At 33.8% G+C, this 17,775-nt stretch overlaps 1 protein-coding gene across 1 annotated transcript in view; it reads left to right on the top strand.

The window, feature by feature from the left end:
* Rint1 (RAD50 interactor 1) overlaps positions 1-17,775 on the top strand; it is a 150,639-nt gene that overhangs the window by 121,470 nt on the left and 11,394 nt on the right. Inside the window, exons 8-11 of the mRNA XM_067107067.1 lie at positions 2,839-2,989; positions 3,720-3,885; positions 5,929-6,117; positions 6,981-7,343. Of these exons, the coding sequence (XP_066963168.1) occupies positions 2,839-2,989; positions 3,720-3,885; positions 5,929-6,117; positions 6,981-7,343 (869 nt within the window). The remainder of the gene's footprint in view (positions 1-2,838; positions 2,990-3,719; positions 3,886-5,928; positions 6,118-6,980; positions 7,344-17,775) is intronic.

Genomic DNA, 17,775 nt, shown 5'->3' with positions numbered 1-17,775 from the left:
AAATTTTATTTTTTGTATAACATTTTTATTTTTCAACCTAGAGTTTTAAAACCCGTATCATACGTCGACTAAAATTGTCTGTTGGGTGCCAAGTGGACGTACCGTACGTCGACTACAAAAAATTTCAACCTTCAGTCAAATTTGACTTGACTGAAATAGTAAAAAAATGCAATTGTAAGCTAAAACTCTTACATTCTAGTAATATTCAATCATGTACCTTCATTTTGCAACAAATTGGAAGTCTCTAGCACAATATTTCGATTTATGGTGAATTTTTGAAAAAAACTTTTTCCTTACGCCCGCGCGGTAACTCTGCCTAAAATTTCAGAAATTCTTTCGTCATTTTGTCATAATTTTTGCAGTTTTATATTAGCCGTTACATAAAGCTTTATATATGAAAATGTGCGCAGTTTCATGTAAAGTACAGCAAAATACAACCCATGGTTGTAGCTTTTATCAGTTTGGAAATATTTTCATATAAACCACGATAACTGCCAACATTTCAACCTTCGGTCAACTTTGACTCGACCGAAATGGTCAAAAAACGCAATTGTAAGCTAAAACTCTTACATTCTAGTAATATTCAATCATTTACCTTCATTTTGCAACAAATTGGAGGTCTCTAGCACAATATTTCGATTTATGGTGAATTTTTTAAACAAAACTTTTCCTTACGTCCGCGCCAGAAATTCTTTCGTCACGTTGTCGTAATGTTTGCACCGTTTTATATTAGTCGTTACATAAAGTTTTATATATGGAAATGTGCACAATTTCATGTAGAACACAACAGAAAATAACTCATGGTTGTAGCTTTTATCAGTTTTGAAATATTTTCATATAAATCGTGATAACTGCCAAAATTTCAAGCTTCGGTCAACTTTAACTCGACCGAAATGGTAAAAAAACACAATTATAAGCTAAAACTCTTACATTCTAGTAATATTCAATCATGTACCTTCATTTTGCAACAAACTGGAAGTCTCTAGCACAATATTTCGATTTATGGTGAATTTCTGAAAAAAAAAAAACTTTTTCCTTACCTCGCGCTGCGGTAACTCAGCCGAACATCTCAGAAATTCTTTAAATCACGTTGTCATAATGTTTGCATCGTTTTACATTAGTCGTTACATAAACTTTATATATGAAAATGTGCGCAATTTCATGTAGAATACAACAGAAAATAGCTCATGGTTGTAGCTTTTATCAGTTTTGAAATATGTTCACATAAATCACGATAACTGACAAAATTTCAACCTTCGGTCAACTTTAACTTGACCGAAATGGTCGAAAAACGCAATTGTAAGCTAAAACTCTAACATTCTAGTAATATTCAATCATTTACCTTCATTTTGCAATAAATTGGAAGTCTCTAGCACAATATTTCAATTTATGGTGAATTTTTGAAAAAAACATTTTCCTTACGTCTGCACGGTAACTCAGCCAAACATCTCAGAAATTCTTTCGTCACGTTGTCGTAATGTTTGCACCGTTTTATATTAGTCGTTACATAAACTTTTATATATGAAAATGTGCGCAATTTCATGTACAATACAACAGAAAATAACTCATGGTTGTAGCTTTTATCAGTTTTGAAATATTTTCATATAAATCATGATAAATAGAAAAAATTCGACTTTTGGTCAACTTTAACTCGACCGAAATGGTCGAAAACTGCAATTGTAAGCTAAAACACTTACAGTTTAGTAATATTCAATAATTAGCTTTATTTTTCAACAAACAGGAAGTCTCTAGCGCAATATTTCAATTTATGGTGAATTTTTGAAAAAAACATTTTTTTACGTCCGCGCGTTACGAATTCATGCATCACTTTGTGATAATATTTTCTCTGTGTTGCTTTGATCGTTTTACAATTTGTTGTATACCAAAATCATTGCAATTTAGTGTACAATACAAAGAAAAAAAAATAACCCGTTAGCTTTAACCGTTTTGCTCACAGCGCGATTTGTATAAAATTATATATGAAAAAATATTTCAATATTTATATATGATAATGATAATTTTTTTTCATTTCTGATGGTTGCATACTAAACTTCAGGCAATGACAAAAAAATTAGCCAAAAATGAACTATTAATCTTAAAAACTAAGCGTGCAGTGATTTTTTTAAAAAACTTTTTTTCCTCTTCGGCGCTAACTCCCGAACGCCGCTGGCATACGGGAGACGTTTTTGTAAATAGAGGCTCGTCGTTTAAGGGTTAACCAAGTTATAAGTAAAATATAATCTTCCCCCTTTTTTCCCTCCATTTTTTTTCCCTTGATTTTTTTTTTTTTTTTTAATTCCCCCCCTTTTTTTATTATTTATTTATTTATTTAACCACTTAAGTTTTTATGTACTCTTTCCCCCCCTTTTTTTTCCCAGCCCGAGAAGAACCCTAAAAGAGTTCAGAGGTCTGGTTAAACAAATCATTTATAACTAACTAACTATGGGTTGGTGAAAATATGTGACCTCAAATTTCCCGAGGTTATATCTTTTGAACCATTTGTCAGATTGGTCTCAAAATTTCAGAAATGGATACAGGGCCTATGATTTCCCTTTAACCAAATTTTATCAAAATCTGAGAGATGAGGGTGTTAATTTCAAAAAATTTTGGTTGATTTAACAGAGAATGTCCCTTTAATATATTATGCATGTATCTGTATCTGCAGCGGCATATATACATTGTCCCAAAGCTAACTTAAGGAATAATAATGTTGACCATTAGTGTGATGGTGCAGTTTGATTCTGACCCATTTAATGGTAGGTAAATGGAACGTAGAGAGGGATAACTATGAATTGGTTTTTTAATTCCCATGAAAATATGAATCTCTTGTCTTTGCAGTTGCATTGGAACTAATGGATGAATTGGTGTCTGATCAGGGTGCTTGGTTATCATTGGAGAGTGGTGAAGCTGCACATTGTGGTGAGCAACTAATTCTGCTTTTACAAGGAATTACTGATCGTTATAAGAGGCTGCCTCAGCCAGGGCACAGGTGAGTTAAGAAGCAACTAAAAGTAATTTTTCAGTAGTTATTGCAACTGAAAGTAATTTAATGTATACTGTTTGTAGATCTGAAATCAGTGTCTTTTTAAATCATTTGATTTTTTCTGTTAAGGTATTGAAGATAATTTTTCAGGATATATACTCCTAAAGTTGTTGATATTTGTGGTTTGCCTCTCTGCATGATTGTAATGTCAGCAATTTTTATAAGGATTATAATATAATCTGACTTGGGATTAACTGACTTCTTGGACAAGGTAGTTGTGTACTGTATGATGCACGTACGCAAGTTCCAGAAGAACGTATTCAGTGTAAAATTGTATTTTATACTTTCTTGTTGTTCAGTGAAAGTACATTGTGTTTTTTTGTTTTGTAACTTAATGGGTATTTCTGTTAATGGTTTAGCATTAGGAACTTAGTACCAATGTATCTCTACTTGCTAGTGAATTAAAAGGAGGTGAGAGGGGAAGAAAAGAGAAGGCTCTTAATAAGACCGTCATTCTTAATTGATGAGTAAAATTCAGAGAAAGATAAAATTGAAGGATTTGGGTAACAGGGTAAGAATAGGTCAAGGGAACCAGGTCAAAGTGAAAGGCAAAAATCATTGAAACTGGAGGTATACAAGGTACTGCAATGTGCCACATGAAAGCAGTTTAGACATTAACCTTTCCAAGATATTAATAATAATATACAGGATAAAAACAGGTCATATTGTTTCACAGATTACAGTTCTTGGAGCTTCAATTAGAGCTGTTAGATGATTTTCGTGTTCGAGTACTACAAGTTATGAAGAGTGAAACACAAGATCCTCTCACATCCCATTATCCGGCAATCCTCAACACTGTGCACCATATCATAGCAACTTTAAATGATTGGGGAGATCTTCCAGTAAGTTTATTTTGACTTTGATGATGTTGAGCTTCCAGTAAGTTTATTTTGACTTGCATGATGCTGAAGAGTACATGTATAGCCTTATTTAACGGGTGTACTGACTGCCAAATTTCGATGAAGCATCGAATTTTAGTTATTAACAGTTTTCAACTGTTTTATGTCTAAATAAACCTATCCTGAAGTGATGATGCTAAAAAAAAAATTTTAGATTGGTTTATTGACAATTTTGTTCCTTGCTTGTATGGCACTGTGAACCACAAATTGTAAAAAAGACTTGTAAAAAATGTCTGTATAATTCAGGATAGGATCAAGTAAGTTATACACTGTTTTGGACTGTTTAATGTGTAAATACACATGTCTAGAAATGTTATTGCCAAAAAAAAAAAAGTTTAGATTGGTTCATGGACAATTTTGTTCATTGTTTTATGGCACTGTGAATGACAAATTGTAAAAAACGGTAAAAAATTCTATGAATATGAATGATCCTGGATAGGATCAGGTTGAGTTATACACTGCTTTGGACTGTTTTATGTGTAAATAAACATATCTTGAAATGTTATTGCTAAGAAAAATGTTTAGATTGGTTCATGGACAATTTTGTTCATTGCTTGTATGGCATTGTGAACGACAGATTGTAAAAAAAATTTATTAAAAAACAATTGTCACTCACTAAAATATCCCATTCTCTCTACAGGATGCGTCAGAGAAAACGGGTTATAATGATATAGGGATAACTTGCTCAAGATGTCCCCAATTCTCTCAGGATTTTTGAAAGTCCTAAAACTTTTTGTTTTGCTGGTTTCTCAAACTTACTTTTCAAACTTACTTTTTTTTCAAAGCTAAATGCTTATTTCTCCAAGAAGATTGAACCAAATTCAGTGAAACTTTTACAGTGTGTAGTATAACTATACATATTTTGTTTTTCGGGAAAATCACTTTTCCGTGCAACTTTTAATTTTGCAAATTATTTTTGAAAAGTGACGTCATGATTTTTTCAACTGCAAAACAAATAAACATAAGAGGTCAAAATTCTAAATTTCCCCAAGAGGGAATTTTCATTATTAGCTGTAGAGTAACTGGTAAAAGTTTGAAGCAAATCCCTTCAATCGTAAGGCAGAAACAGTCATTTACTTCATAATGGGGCCATATGGCGTTGGCGCTCCCCTTAAAGAAATTCACATAAGCAGACAGTTTGCTGGGTAATTTTTTTATGTTGTCCAACATAGTCCTTACTTTTGTAATTTTTTACTATTCTTGCCACAAGTCATATAAAAAACTAACAGAGATGTGACTTGGTGTTGTAGTGGAGGTAGAGCATTATATAAAGCCATGTAATCAACCTGGTTCTCAACCTATAAAGCCATTTAATCAACCTGGTTCTCAACCTAGTCCCACATGTATTCATAGTAGCTCTGTCAACTTCGTCCTCCTCTGCTTTTGAAGTATAAACTGTCTTGTCCTTTTAACCTCAACAATAAGCTTTTCTCTTTTCTCCTTACTTGCCAATTCTCTTGATTTTTTGCTTTGCCTTTTTTTTTTAATTTGATTTCATTTTGTTTGCATAGTAATATTTGCCAAATTTCAGATATTTCCTCAAACATTATAATTTAGTACTTTATTTTACATTATCTTGAATATCAGTTTTTTTTTCCCCTTAGATGCAGCATAAAAGTATAGTTATTTGGCTTCAGAATAATAACAAAAGCAGCACTCAGTCATGAAAAAGAATTTACAGCAGTCAGTAAAATAAAATGATCTCTTAAGAATATAAAGAGTAATCAGAAATATGTTTACTGTATTTTACAACAGACAAGTTTTGAACCTCTGCAGTCTCTCAGAATGTTAAACTGCAATTTATATGTTAGTTTTTGTCATGATTGCAGATAGTTTAGAGAGTTGTTAATTCTTTAAATTTGATATTATGATTGCTGGTAGTCTAGGGAGTTAATAATTCTTTAAATTTGATATTATGATTGCTGGTAGTCTAGGGAGTTGTTAATTCTCTAAATTTGATGGCCAAATAATTTTTATCCTTGACAGTTTTTTGTGGAGATGCAGTATTATCATGAGTGTTTCAACAAAATTCAAGACCAAACTGCCGCTGCTATTGCTGGTTATGAAAAAACTCGAGCATCTGTATCTCATGATGATCCTTCTTCATTCTCCTTCATTCAGCAGGATCTCTCTCTGATGAACAGTTCCATTTCTCCAGAAATTCTAGCACGTCAGGTAAGAGGGGCATTCATTTACATCCACTGCTCTCCTCAAGAATGGTTACTTAGCTGTTGGTGTCCAAGGTCTCTGGAAAGTGTGCAATTCCATTTCTTCCCTTATCCACATGATTGAAATACACCTACCCAACTTATCCATCCACAGTTACAAGTGATGAAATTTCAGAGAAATATAAGTAAAACTTTAAAAATGGACTTCAGAATAAAGTTTGAAGGCAATGCTGAAATAAAGAAAATTTGAAATTGTAAAAACTATGGAACTCTAAAACATTAAAAAAAAAATTTTAAAAATTACACAAAAGTAATTAAAAGGTAATGCGGTAATATGAGCAATAATTCAGATATTGTATGTAGTTTCTTTCCTTCCATTCATTCATATAAGACATGTTTACAGTTTAGGATCAGACAGAATCGTGACAGTAGAGACATAGTTTGTGGTAATTTGAAGTATTACTCAAGTTTCTCTCCATTTTTCGGGGAATGTAATGTTGTTACAGTATGTATACTTATTTCACAGTATATAATTTTTTTACCACATAAAATTGCCCAAAGGTAGAAAAGTATTAGCATCAAAGATAAAAATGTCAGAATGTGTAGAAGTAGATATGTATGATATGCTTTGCTTGATATAAAGGATGGTCAAAGTTGAAAATACTTTGAAAACATTAGCATCATTACTACTTGATTGCATTCATTGGACTTCGGTCAGATTACACAAGAACCATAGATATATAAGTAATGTAGAAAGTGATGTCTTAAAACCAAGTACTGTATGTTTATAAAATTGTCACTGAAGCCAAAAGTGAAATAAAATAACAACTTTAAGGTTCATTTTTGAGTGTATTTGTCTTTTGCTTTCAGGATGCTCTTGAATCATTGAATACTAATGCTGAAGCCCCATCGGTCTCCCAGTTAGCGGAAGTGTCAGGATCAGTGTTTGACTCAACTGTTGAACTTTACAGTCACATTGAAGGAGAAATGATAAGGACCCTCAGCAATTATGTATTTAGTGAAGTAAGAGCACGAAGTCAGCCATACCGCAAGGATAAATGGTTTTATACTACAAATCCAAAGGCTCTGCAAAACAATAAAATTAATGAACCCAGCCCAAGTATATGTCCATTACTAGAGGTGTTGGCAAGACATTTACATGCTCTCAGAGACATTCTTGCTCCTCCACTATTCATATCATTGTGGAAGAAAGTAGCAGACACACTTAACAAGGTAAGTAGATTCATTTTTATGGAAGAGTTTGTATTTTTTCATCTGTTAAAATCATTCCTGTTTGTAAGCTAACCACTTTCTGGTGAAAAGAATTTATAATAATTTGATTGGAGGCAAAGTTATCAGGCTTCCTTTCTATTGGCTCCAAGCTATGTGGTTATATGACAGTCAGTGGTCTGACCAAAGATAACTTTAGAATAATACTGCCGTCGAGGCAGTTATCAAAGGCATGTTGCTTTTGGTTAGCTACATTGCCTCTGCAGTGTAGCTGGAACCAATTCATTTGTTCCCAATTACAGTACATTCGACTGCTGTTGCTTCTTTGTACAGGTACTTACTTTGAACCTTGTAACTTACTGGCAGCTTTTGCTTTTAACTTCCTGTAAACCTTGTAACTTAATGGCATTTTTATTATGTAAATTGCCTGTATGTAAGCAAAGTTTTAGTAATATTATTACTGTTTATGTGGAATGACTCTTACCTATAGTTAGAGATAGATACATCTTTCCACTGGCAGTGTGGTTGGCATTAAAAATAAATATCACTTGGCTGAACCATATGACTTTAGTTCACCTCTTCTCCAGCAGTTGTGTATTGATTGTTGAGTTCTCATTAGAATTCTTGTCACCATTCATTGTAGTTCTCAGTGCTTTAGCTAGTTTGGCTGTTAGCTGTTTTTTCACAAGATTGTGACTTTTTCTGGTTTGTTTGCTGAGGATGTCTTTGACTGACAGTAGGAACAAAAACAGTGGGTTTTTGCAAGAATTTTTTCTACATTACCAGCTTGTATTAAATAGAATTAGATAAGCACTGTATTCTATAGAGTAAGGTAGGCACACAGTTTGTGCCAGTTGTTGGGATCAGGAATATGATGTCAACTATAGGTGTGAAGAGTGGAGGGAGTGGTCACATGAATTTATGAATAAATTCCTTCTATATAAGAAGAGCAGTCAAATAATTTGTCTCTCACAATTACCCTTCTCCATCCCCTACACTTTCATCAACTTCTCCTCTGCCTAGACCTGAGTCTACAATCTCATCTCCCCCTTCTGCTTCCCTTTCGGTTTAGTAAAAGCACATTCTAAAGTTAGAACAGGATGTTAGTTTTATTCTGGAATCTATTAACCCTTAAACGCCGAGCCTCTATTTACAAAAACGTCTCCCATATGCTGACGGCTTTCGGTGAGTTAGCGCCGAAGCGGAAAAAAAGTTTTTTTCAAAAAATCACAGCACGCTTAGTTTTTAAGATTAAGAGTTCACCTTTTTTTTGTCATTGCCTGAAGTTTAGTATGCAACCATCAGAAATGAAAAAAAATATCATTATCATATATAAATATTGGAATATATAACAGCGAAAAGAAAAAACTCATATAATTGTATACAAATCGTGCTGTAAGCACAACGGTTAAAGCTAATGAGCTAATTTTATTTAGTTGTATTGTACACTAAATTGCAATGATTTTGGTATATAACAAATTGTAAAACGATCAAAGCAACACAGAGAAAATATTATCACAAAATGATGCATGAATTGTAATTTCGGACGTAAAAAAATGTTTTTTTCAAAAATTCACCATAAATTGAAATATTGTGCTAGAGACTTCCCGTTTGTTGAAAAATGAAGCTAATTGATTGAATATTACTAGACTGTAAGTGTTTTAGCTGACAATTGCAGTTTTCGACCATTTCGGTCGAGTTAAAGTTGACCGAAAGTCGAATTTTTTCTATTTATCGTGATTTATATGAAAATATTTCAAAACTGATATAAGCTACAACCATGAGTTATTTTCTGTTGTATTGTACATGAAGTTGCACACATTTTCATATATAAAACTTTATGTAATGACTAATTTAAAATGGTGCAAATATTACGACAACGAGACGAAAGAATTTCTGAGATGTTCGGCCGAGTTACAGCGCAGACGTAAGGAAAATGTTTTTTTCAAAATTTCACCATAAATCGAAATATTGTGCTAGAGACTTCCAATTTATTGCAAAATGAAGGTAAACGATTGAATATTACTAGAATGTAAGAGTTTTAGCTTACAATTGCGTTTTTTTACCATTTCTTTCGAGTTAAAGTTGACCGAAGGTTGAAATTTTGGCAGTTATCGTGATTTATGTGAAAATATTTCAAAAGTGATAAAAGCTACAACCATGAGCTATTTTCTGTTGTATTTTACATGAAATTGTGCACATTTTCATATATAAAAGTTTATGTAACGACTAATGTAAAACGATGCAAACATTACGACAACGTGATAAAGAATTTCTGAGATGTTCGGCGAGTTACGGCGCAGACGTAAGGAAAAAGTTTTTTTTTTCAGAAATTCACCATAAATCGAAATATTGTGCTAGAGACTTCCACTTTGTTGCAAAATGAAGGTAAATGATTGAATATTACTAGAATGTAAGAGTTTTAGCTTATAATTGCGTTTTTTTACCATTTCAGTCGAGTTAAAGTTGACCGAAGGTTGAAATTTTGGCAGTTATTGTGATTTATATGAAAATATTTCAAAACTGATAAAAGCTACAACCATGAGTTATTTTCTGTTGTATTCTACATGAAATTGTGCACATTTCCATATATAAAACTTTATGTAACGACTAATATAAAACAGTGCAAACATTACGACAACGTGACTAAAGAATTTCTGGCGCGGACGTAAGGAAAAAGTTTTTTTAAAAAATTCACCATAAATCGAAATATTGTGCTAGAGACTTCCAATTGGTTGCAAAATGAAGGTAAATGATTGAATATTACTAGAATGTAAGAGTTTTAGCTTACAATTGCGTTTTTGACCATTTCGGTCGAAGTCAAAATTGACCGAAGGTTGAAATTTTGGCAGTTATCGTGATTTATATGAAAATATTTCAAAACTGATAAAAGCTACAACCATGAGTTATTTTCTGTTGTATTGTACATGAAATTGTGCACATTTTCATATATAAAACTTTATGTAACGGCTAATATAGAACAGTGCAAAAATTACGACAAAATGACGAAAGAATTTCTGAAATTTTCGCCGAAAGTTACCATGCTGGCGTAAGAAAAAAGTTTTTTCAAAATTCACCATAAATCGAAATATTGTGCTAGAGACTTCCAATTTGTTGCAAAATGAAGGTACATGATTGAATATTACTAGAATGTAAGAGTTTTAGCTTACAATTGCGTTTTTCGACCATTTCGGTCGAGTCAAAGTTGACCGAAGGTTGAAATTTTTTGTAGTCGACGTACGGTACATCCACTTGGCACCCAACAGACAATTTTAGTCGACGTATGATATGTCCAGTAGGCGTTTAAGGGTTAAGGGTTTGATTGACTTTGTTTTGGGTAACCAATCCACATCTTCCCATAGTGTGCACTCTTTTCATGGTCCCCTTTGAGAGGAAAGTTGTCATTGGCCTCGCTTGTATGTAGTGTGAGCTTAGGACTGCTTTGCAACAGTTGGAAGAATCCACTGCTAGGGAGCTGGGTTGGTTCACAGGACAAGGTTCTTTGGTGCCCTGTGATACCATTCTGTTATGTATGTCAATCAGGTAGGCTTTTGGCTTGCTTGCCAAAGCATCATTTTGGAAAGCATAAGTCATTGCACCAGGTATTGATGTTGTCTTTGTAAGACAGAATAACAATAACTGTAATGTTAAAACTATTTCTGTTATTTGTTTCAGTTCCAGTAATAATATTGTTCAATTAGTTGTTAAACTATCTCATTTGTTTCTGTATCTGAGTCTCATTTTGTTCCTTCCACTCCCTTTTCCCCTCGTAATCTCTCTTTCCGCCTGTTTTACATCATCAATTTCACAGCCACCCTTAGGTTCTTCAAGTGTGATGCAGCGAGAGGGTGTGCTTCCTGTTGCCTCCCCTCCCATGTCATTTGTAGTTTTGTTTGAGGAGTTATTTTCTGCTTCCTGGCAGATGAGGAATCAATGTAGAGTGTCTTCTCTGTTTTGGTAACTAGTCGATCAGTCTGCCTTTTTATCCTTATTTAGTTAAGGAGATGGAGACCTAAAGACTAGGTCTTGGTAGCTCTTGATACATTGGCACCCATGTAGTTCGTGAAGATACGTACGCTTTTCTCTTTGTTTAGGGCACATTTCGAGTTTTCTTATATTCTGGCACATAAGGCCTCATTCAAGAACACTAATACTTGTCTGGCTTCCTTTATGAGGCCACATAAGGCTGCCTTGTATGATTCTGATGTGGAATCCTTCTTAAGTTTAAGGTGCAGTCTCTTTTGCCTGTTTGGACCCTTAAAAAGGCAAGCTCTTGATACCAGCAAAGTTCTTTTTTCCAATGCTGAGGCAGAAAGTTTATTCAAGTATCTTTTTTTTTATATTACTGAGATTTTGTCTTATGCTGAGGTTTCCTGTAGCACGTTTGCCCACTCCTGGTGCAGTGTAGAGAGTTTGTGGTGCTGGAAAAGGTTGGGAATTTAGAGAAATCTTGGGAGTTTTTGACTTATTACACCATCTTGGATGCTCCCAGAAAGACATTGCATGCATTTTTCAATATTGTACATAAGAAGAGGGCAATTGTGCTTTTATATCACTTTGAAAGTATTGCTTTCCCGGAAGTTAGCTGAAATTGTTGACTTGCCACTTGGATGCCTCCTTAGTCCGTGGGTACAGTTTTTTCCTCAACCAGATTAAAGAGCATCTTTGTAGTTCTTTAAGGCCCATTATTGAGTGTGGGGGAGCATGAAGGTACATTATTTGTAAGGAGACTACCATTTACCTTTTGACTATCATTTGGTAGATCCAGGCACAGGGGTGTCATTGACACCGATTTTGTAGGGGTGGCTTCCTCTGTAAGGCTGCTCTTACCTTGTTATACTTGAGAGCTTTACTCACTGGGAGGGATCCATCCTCTGACGGTGGTACTATCTAGAAAGGATCACAGATCAGGTAAGAATGCTGTGAGTTTTATGTAAGAAACTTTGTTTTCTTGGCTGAGTTTATTCTTTTCTAGCTGCACTAACCTACCATCCCTTTCTTAATGTGGGAATCAGTTATCTTTTAGCAGTAAGATTCTTCCCAAATAATGTAAGTTTTTATAATATTACTTGGATACTTACCTACTGTTATAGTACAACCTGCCCAGCTTCCTGACAACTTGTTGGGTTGTCAAGAAGAATTCTGACGAGAACTAAAATATCCAAGACGCACCTAGTAGAGAACATCTATATTTCTTGTTTAATTTGAATGCTGACTGCACCTACTGGCACGATGATATACCTATGTTTAATAGTAGGTAAGCATCTAAATAATTAATTTCATCATGAAGCTTTATGTATTAGTATTATTATTATTATTATTAAACCAAGCTACAAGCTTACAAGTCAGATAGTGAAAGAAGTCCAATACAGAAAAAGAAACTGAATAAGCATTAAAAATAAGAAAATTAACAAACTGTAAGGCCTGTTTGCTCAGCAAAAAGCATTTCAGCAGAAAGCATTTACACCTGGTTTGGACTCTTGAAGTTCAGTGATTCAACTACATGAATAGAAAGATCGCTCCTCAGTTTGGTCACAGCATGGATAAAAAACTTATAGAAAACTATGTGTTACTGAACCTCACAAGAAAAGGGAAGACTTAAAATTGACTGCATGCATAGTTTTATGTGGTGGATGATATAGCCAGGGAAGAAATTAATACAAAAGATGGTACGAATTTTGAAAAGTTTTATGGCATGCAGAACAAGTACCAAGCATGATAATTTTAATAGAACTGTCCAATTGAGATATAAGTTGGCTGCTGAATACCAAATAGGAGAACAATATTCAGAACATGGCAGATTAAAAGAATAAACATTGCAGTATACCAGTGTTTCATACGGTTGAAATAAAAGGCCATATGTTCCTCAAAAGTGAATCTGCAATCAAGAACCTCATGTAGCCTTTTAAATAAGTTGCATATACAGTAGTTAAGAAATATGTTAATGAAAAGATATGGGGTAGGGGATCCAATGTCTTAGATCCTCTCTGCCCACAATCATTCTTTTCAAGTGTGGTATGGTTTAACACATCAATATAAAGAAAGTAGCGTTATCAGAATAAGCAACAAACTCTTAACCACATACTGTGGATGGACAATATACAAGTAATACATTTAGAAAACTACCCTGAGGAACATTGAAGATTAAGTTCCTGTAATTACTATTCCATCAACTGTTACTCTTTGCTGTCTCTTCCTACATCTGTGTTCCTATCCATATTTGTCTGGATGGTGTCACATATTGATCGGGACATTCTAGTCCGCTTACTTCTGTTGTTCTCCCATTGGTTACTTTACCCTACCACTTTATATCATTCTCAACAGATCATTTTCAAAAGTTACCAATTTCCTGTGTGTCATAACTGAGCTGTACCAAACTTAAGGGGTGTGCTGACCGCCGAATTTCGTGGCATTATCAAATTTTATTTATTAAGTTTTTAGTTGTTTTATGTCTAATAAACATATCCTGGAGGTTTTTTAGATTGGTTTATTGAGAATTTTTTTCACCGCTGTATGACACTGTGAACCACAAATGGTGTAAAAAATGTCTGTATGAATAATTCAGGATAGGATCAAGTAAGTTATACTGTACACTGTTTTGGAGGAATTATCGAGTTTTAGCTATTAACAGTTGTCAACTGTTTTATGTCTAAATAAACATATCTAGAAATGTTATTGCTAAAAAAAAAAAAAGTTTTAAGATTGGTTCATGGAAAATTTTGTTTGCTTGTTTGGCACTGTGAATGACAAATTGTAAAAAATGTAAAAAATGTCTATGAATGATCCTGGATAGGATCAAGGTTGAGTTATACTGTACACTTTTGGACTGTTTTAAGTATAAACAAACATATCTGGAAATATTGCTAAAAGAAATGTTTCTCAGGATTTTTGAAAGTCCAAACATTTTTTTGTTTTGCTCTTTTCTCAAAACTAAATGCTTATTTCTCCAAAAAGACAACCAAATTCAATTAAGAGTGTAGTATAACTATATATCTTTATTTTGTCTTTGGGAAAATCACTTCTGTGCAACTTTTAATTTTGCATAATTTTGAAAAGTGACATCATGATTTTTTTTCATCTGCAAAACAAATGAACTTAAGAGGTTGAATTTCTCAGTTTCCCCACAAGACAATTTTCATTATCATGTGGTTGTAGAATAATGGTAAAAAATTTGAAGCAAATCCCTTCAGTCACAAGGTAGAAACAGTCATTTACTTTATAATGGGGCCTTATGGCATCAGCACCCCCTTAATATAAATATGAATCACAAGTGAGAAGTATGATCCTAGAAATGACTATAATCCACCCACCTGGTCTAGCTTATTGAACTTTATCTTGTTCCAGGTTTCACCACTTTTGTGAAAAGAAATCTTTCAAGAAAGCTTTCTCTGTCATAAATTTTTTCAAATTAGCTTTTTTCCTTACGGGGCTAGACATGAAGTGAGTAACTGTTCTTTCCACAGTCCATTATTCTGTCTGCATGAACTGTCCTCTTTTTTCCATGATTTCCTGGCCTTCTTAAAGGTCTTTGTACTGCTGCTTCCATATCTACTACTTTCCTAACTGTTCTACATCCAAAGTCCATATCACCTTAGTCTGATTTCCAGCCATTGGACTGTATCTCCCTGCTGTTTTGTAATTTGTCCCGCAATACCCTGGCCATGGATCTTAACATCCTATAATTGCACCTTTTCAAAGGATCATGTACTTTTGTTGTCAGTACCCATGTATCTGCTGTTTACAGAAGTGCAGTGTGGGACCATCCCCGTGTCATTGCTACTTCCACAAGTCTTACTTTTATTTTTCACTGCTGCCCCTTAACTTTTATTAACTAGCATCTCAAACTGGGTTAGTGTTAGGTATTCTGCTACCAGCCTTGGTACCACGAGAGAGAGAGCAAAGTACGTGAATTGTCAAGTATAGTAGCACTTTACTGGGAGGGTGTGGTTGCATTGTTTGGAAAAAAAAAAAAAAAAAAAAAGAGCCTATGATTACCAGCGCTGAATGTGGTAACTAAATGAAACAATGGCCATATACTAAATTTAGTTTAATGCTCCAAAGTTACTTATACAAAAATAGCTGGCAAAATTACTCCAAACTTGCTGTACTTCTTATTTGAATGTAAAAACACAGTGAATCCTATACTCAATATGAAAAAATGATATGCAGTACTCTGACATTATCTTTAAACATGAAATAGTTCTCTGAAATACAGATCTCCTAAATGTCAGCTAAGAGTCCTGGCTATATAAGGAACTGGTGCATCATATTTCCAAACTCATATGCAAGAAAGTAAAAGTCAAATTACAGTACACAACTTCTCACAGTAGTAATGCATAACCTTAACCAGGGTTAGGCTCAGGGTCTCACACAAAATGCTAGGACAAAAATACCTTAGGTTGACACAGTATTCAGTATGTTTCCCATTCTTCAGGAGTTACACATTTTCCTTACACAGGATTCATCCAGTGTTTTATCAAAAAAGAAATCATCAGCATTATACAGTGCCTACAGGAATGTTTTTGTGCTACTGCATTGTTTCACACATAGAACACCCTGAGACTTAAGAATGTGACTTGCAATTACAGTATTTATTTCTTGCAATTACAGTATTTCTTTCTTTGCACAGGAGGAACTTGAGTGAACTTCCCCAAGCTGTATATAATCAAAATACTTAAATATATCGTTATAGTACTGCCTCTTTTTGTACTGTGTTATTAATGCTCAATACATGAAATGATAGCTTGAAAATAAATCATTAAAAGACAACCCCACTTCACAGTATCGTGAGTGGGGACCATTCAAGTAGACACTTCCCTCACAAATATCTTATCAGTCCCTAACAGTTTGGTGGCCAATGTATCTATACACCCTAAGCTTATGAAAAAAAATTACTTATGCACCGTTCAAAAATCCAAGTACTGAATGCCTGTACTACTAGGCTTTCTCGATATTTGGCTCCTTTGCTTCATCACAGCCCATTCACAGAACGTCATTATTTCCCGTCACAGTAGATGGCTTACAAAAATCAGGCACAAAATAATTACCATTGCTCTTTTCCATCAAAAATGCAAGGGCAACTTCAGCACAACAATGGTATACCAAAATAAACATTCCTGAGTTACCATTACTCCAAGTTCATACATTATAGTATACAGAAACTACAAAATAACATTTCGGTTAGTAAGCACCATCAGCCAGCTACAAAGTAGCACCATATTGCAAATATTAAAAGTGAGGTTTGCTACTATACTTAAGCTACAGGAACACAGGAATTGAAATGACTTGGGTACAGAAACTTAAGAATGAGATATTTGTTGTCCACCAACATTTAAGTCATAAATGAGCAAATCTTGCAGATTTCCTTACTCTCTTTTCAGAAACCGTCTGTTCCTCTTCCTGCTCTGTATCACTAATGAACATTTCATCTTTCTGTAGTATTTTATCTCTAAGTTTAAGCTTCTCAGCAGCTCATGTAAGAACAGTACCATCTAAGATATTGTCCACTTGATAAGCTTTACCATTATCTCACTTTTCAAATACTTGGATCAGAGAATCTCTCATTTTGCTGATTATAGACATCAACAGTCAAATGTAGATGTTTTTTTAGAGGAATTTGGTAAAATAATGGAAATGATGGACATGGTTACAATGTAGGCTAAGTCATCTGTAGGGACTTTAAGCTATGGAAGGACAACCAAGTTATCTTTAATGAAATATTGGAATTCCATCAGTTGGTTGGCTATTAATGTTTTTTTACAGCAACTTTTAACTGGATGTACATTAGATCTTGTTTTAAGTTACTAGGTAAATAACAGTGTATCAGATATTAGTGCTGAGAAGTGCATCATCTCCTCTGTGCATAAACATTAAGTGTGATAAGAAAGTAAGTTTAATGAGTGGATTGAATTTCTCTCCATGTTTTCATTAATGAAGTGACTCAGAAAATAAATGTAGGTATAAATATTCCTTTCATCATGATAACATAGATCTATTAACAGCAGACAGGGTAAATTGTCTAATAGGATAAATAAAAATAAATTTGATATGTCTGTTGATGGAGAAATATAACAGTTAAGGACAGATCACCTTGGTACAATTGTGAGACAAAAACTGAAGAGGGAATAAATAATAATAATAATAATATAATAATAATAATATTTATTTTGGCTCAGGGCCATATACATGGAATATAAAAATACAATACACACAACCTAGATACATAAGGTAACACGATAAAAATAATTATCGGCAGTATCCACATAGTTGCTTGAAGAATTAGACAAAATAGAACTCATAATAATGGTAGTGACAGCAATTATATGGAGAATAATAAAAAAAATATATATTGAAAATTATAACAATAAAAAATACAGATTGCAGATTATTAATTTCCAGCTGGGGACCTTAGGTGGTTACAGAAGTCAGGTCCAGA

Source organism: Macrobrachium rosenbergii, chromosome 7 (genome assembly GCF_040412425.1).
Source record: "Macrobrachium rosenbergii isolate ZJJX-2024 chromosome 7, ASM4041242v1, whole genome shotgun sequence".
Classification (NCBI taxonomy): domain Eukaryota; kingdom Metazoa; phylum Arthropoda; class Malacostraca; order Decapoda; family Palaemonidae; genus Macrobrachium; species Macrobrachium rosenbergii.
This window is presented reverse-complemented; position numbering and strand designations above follow the sequence as displayed.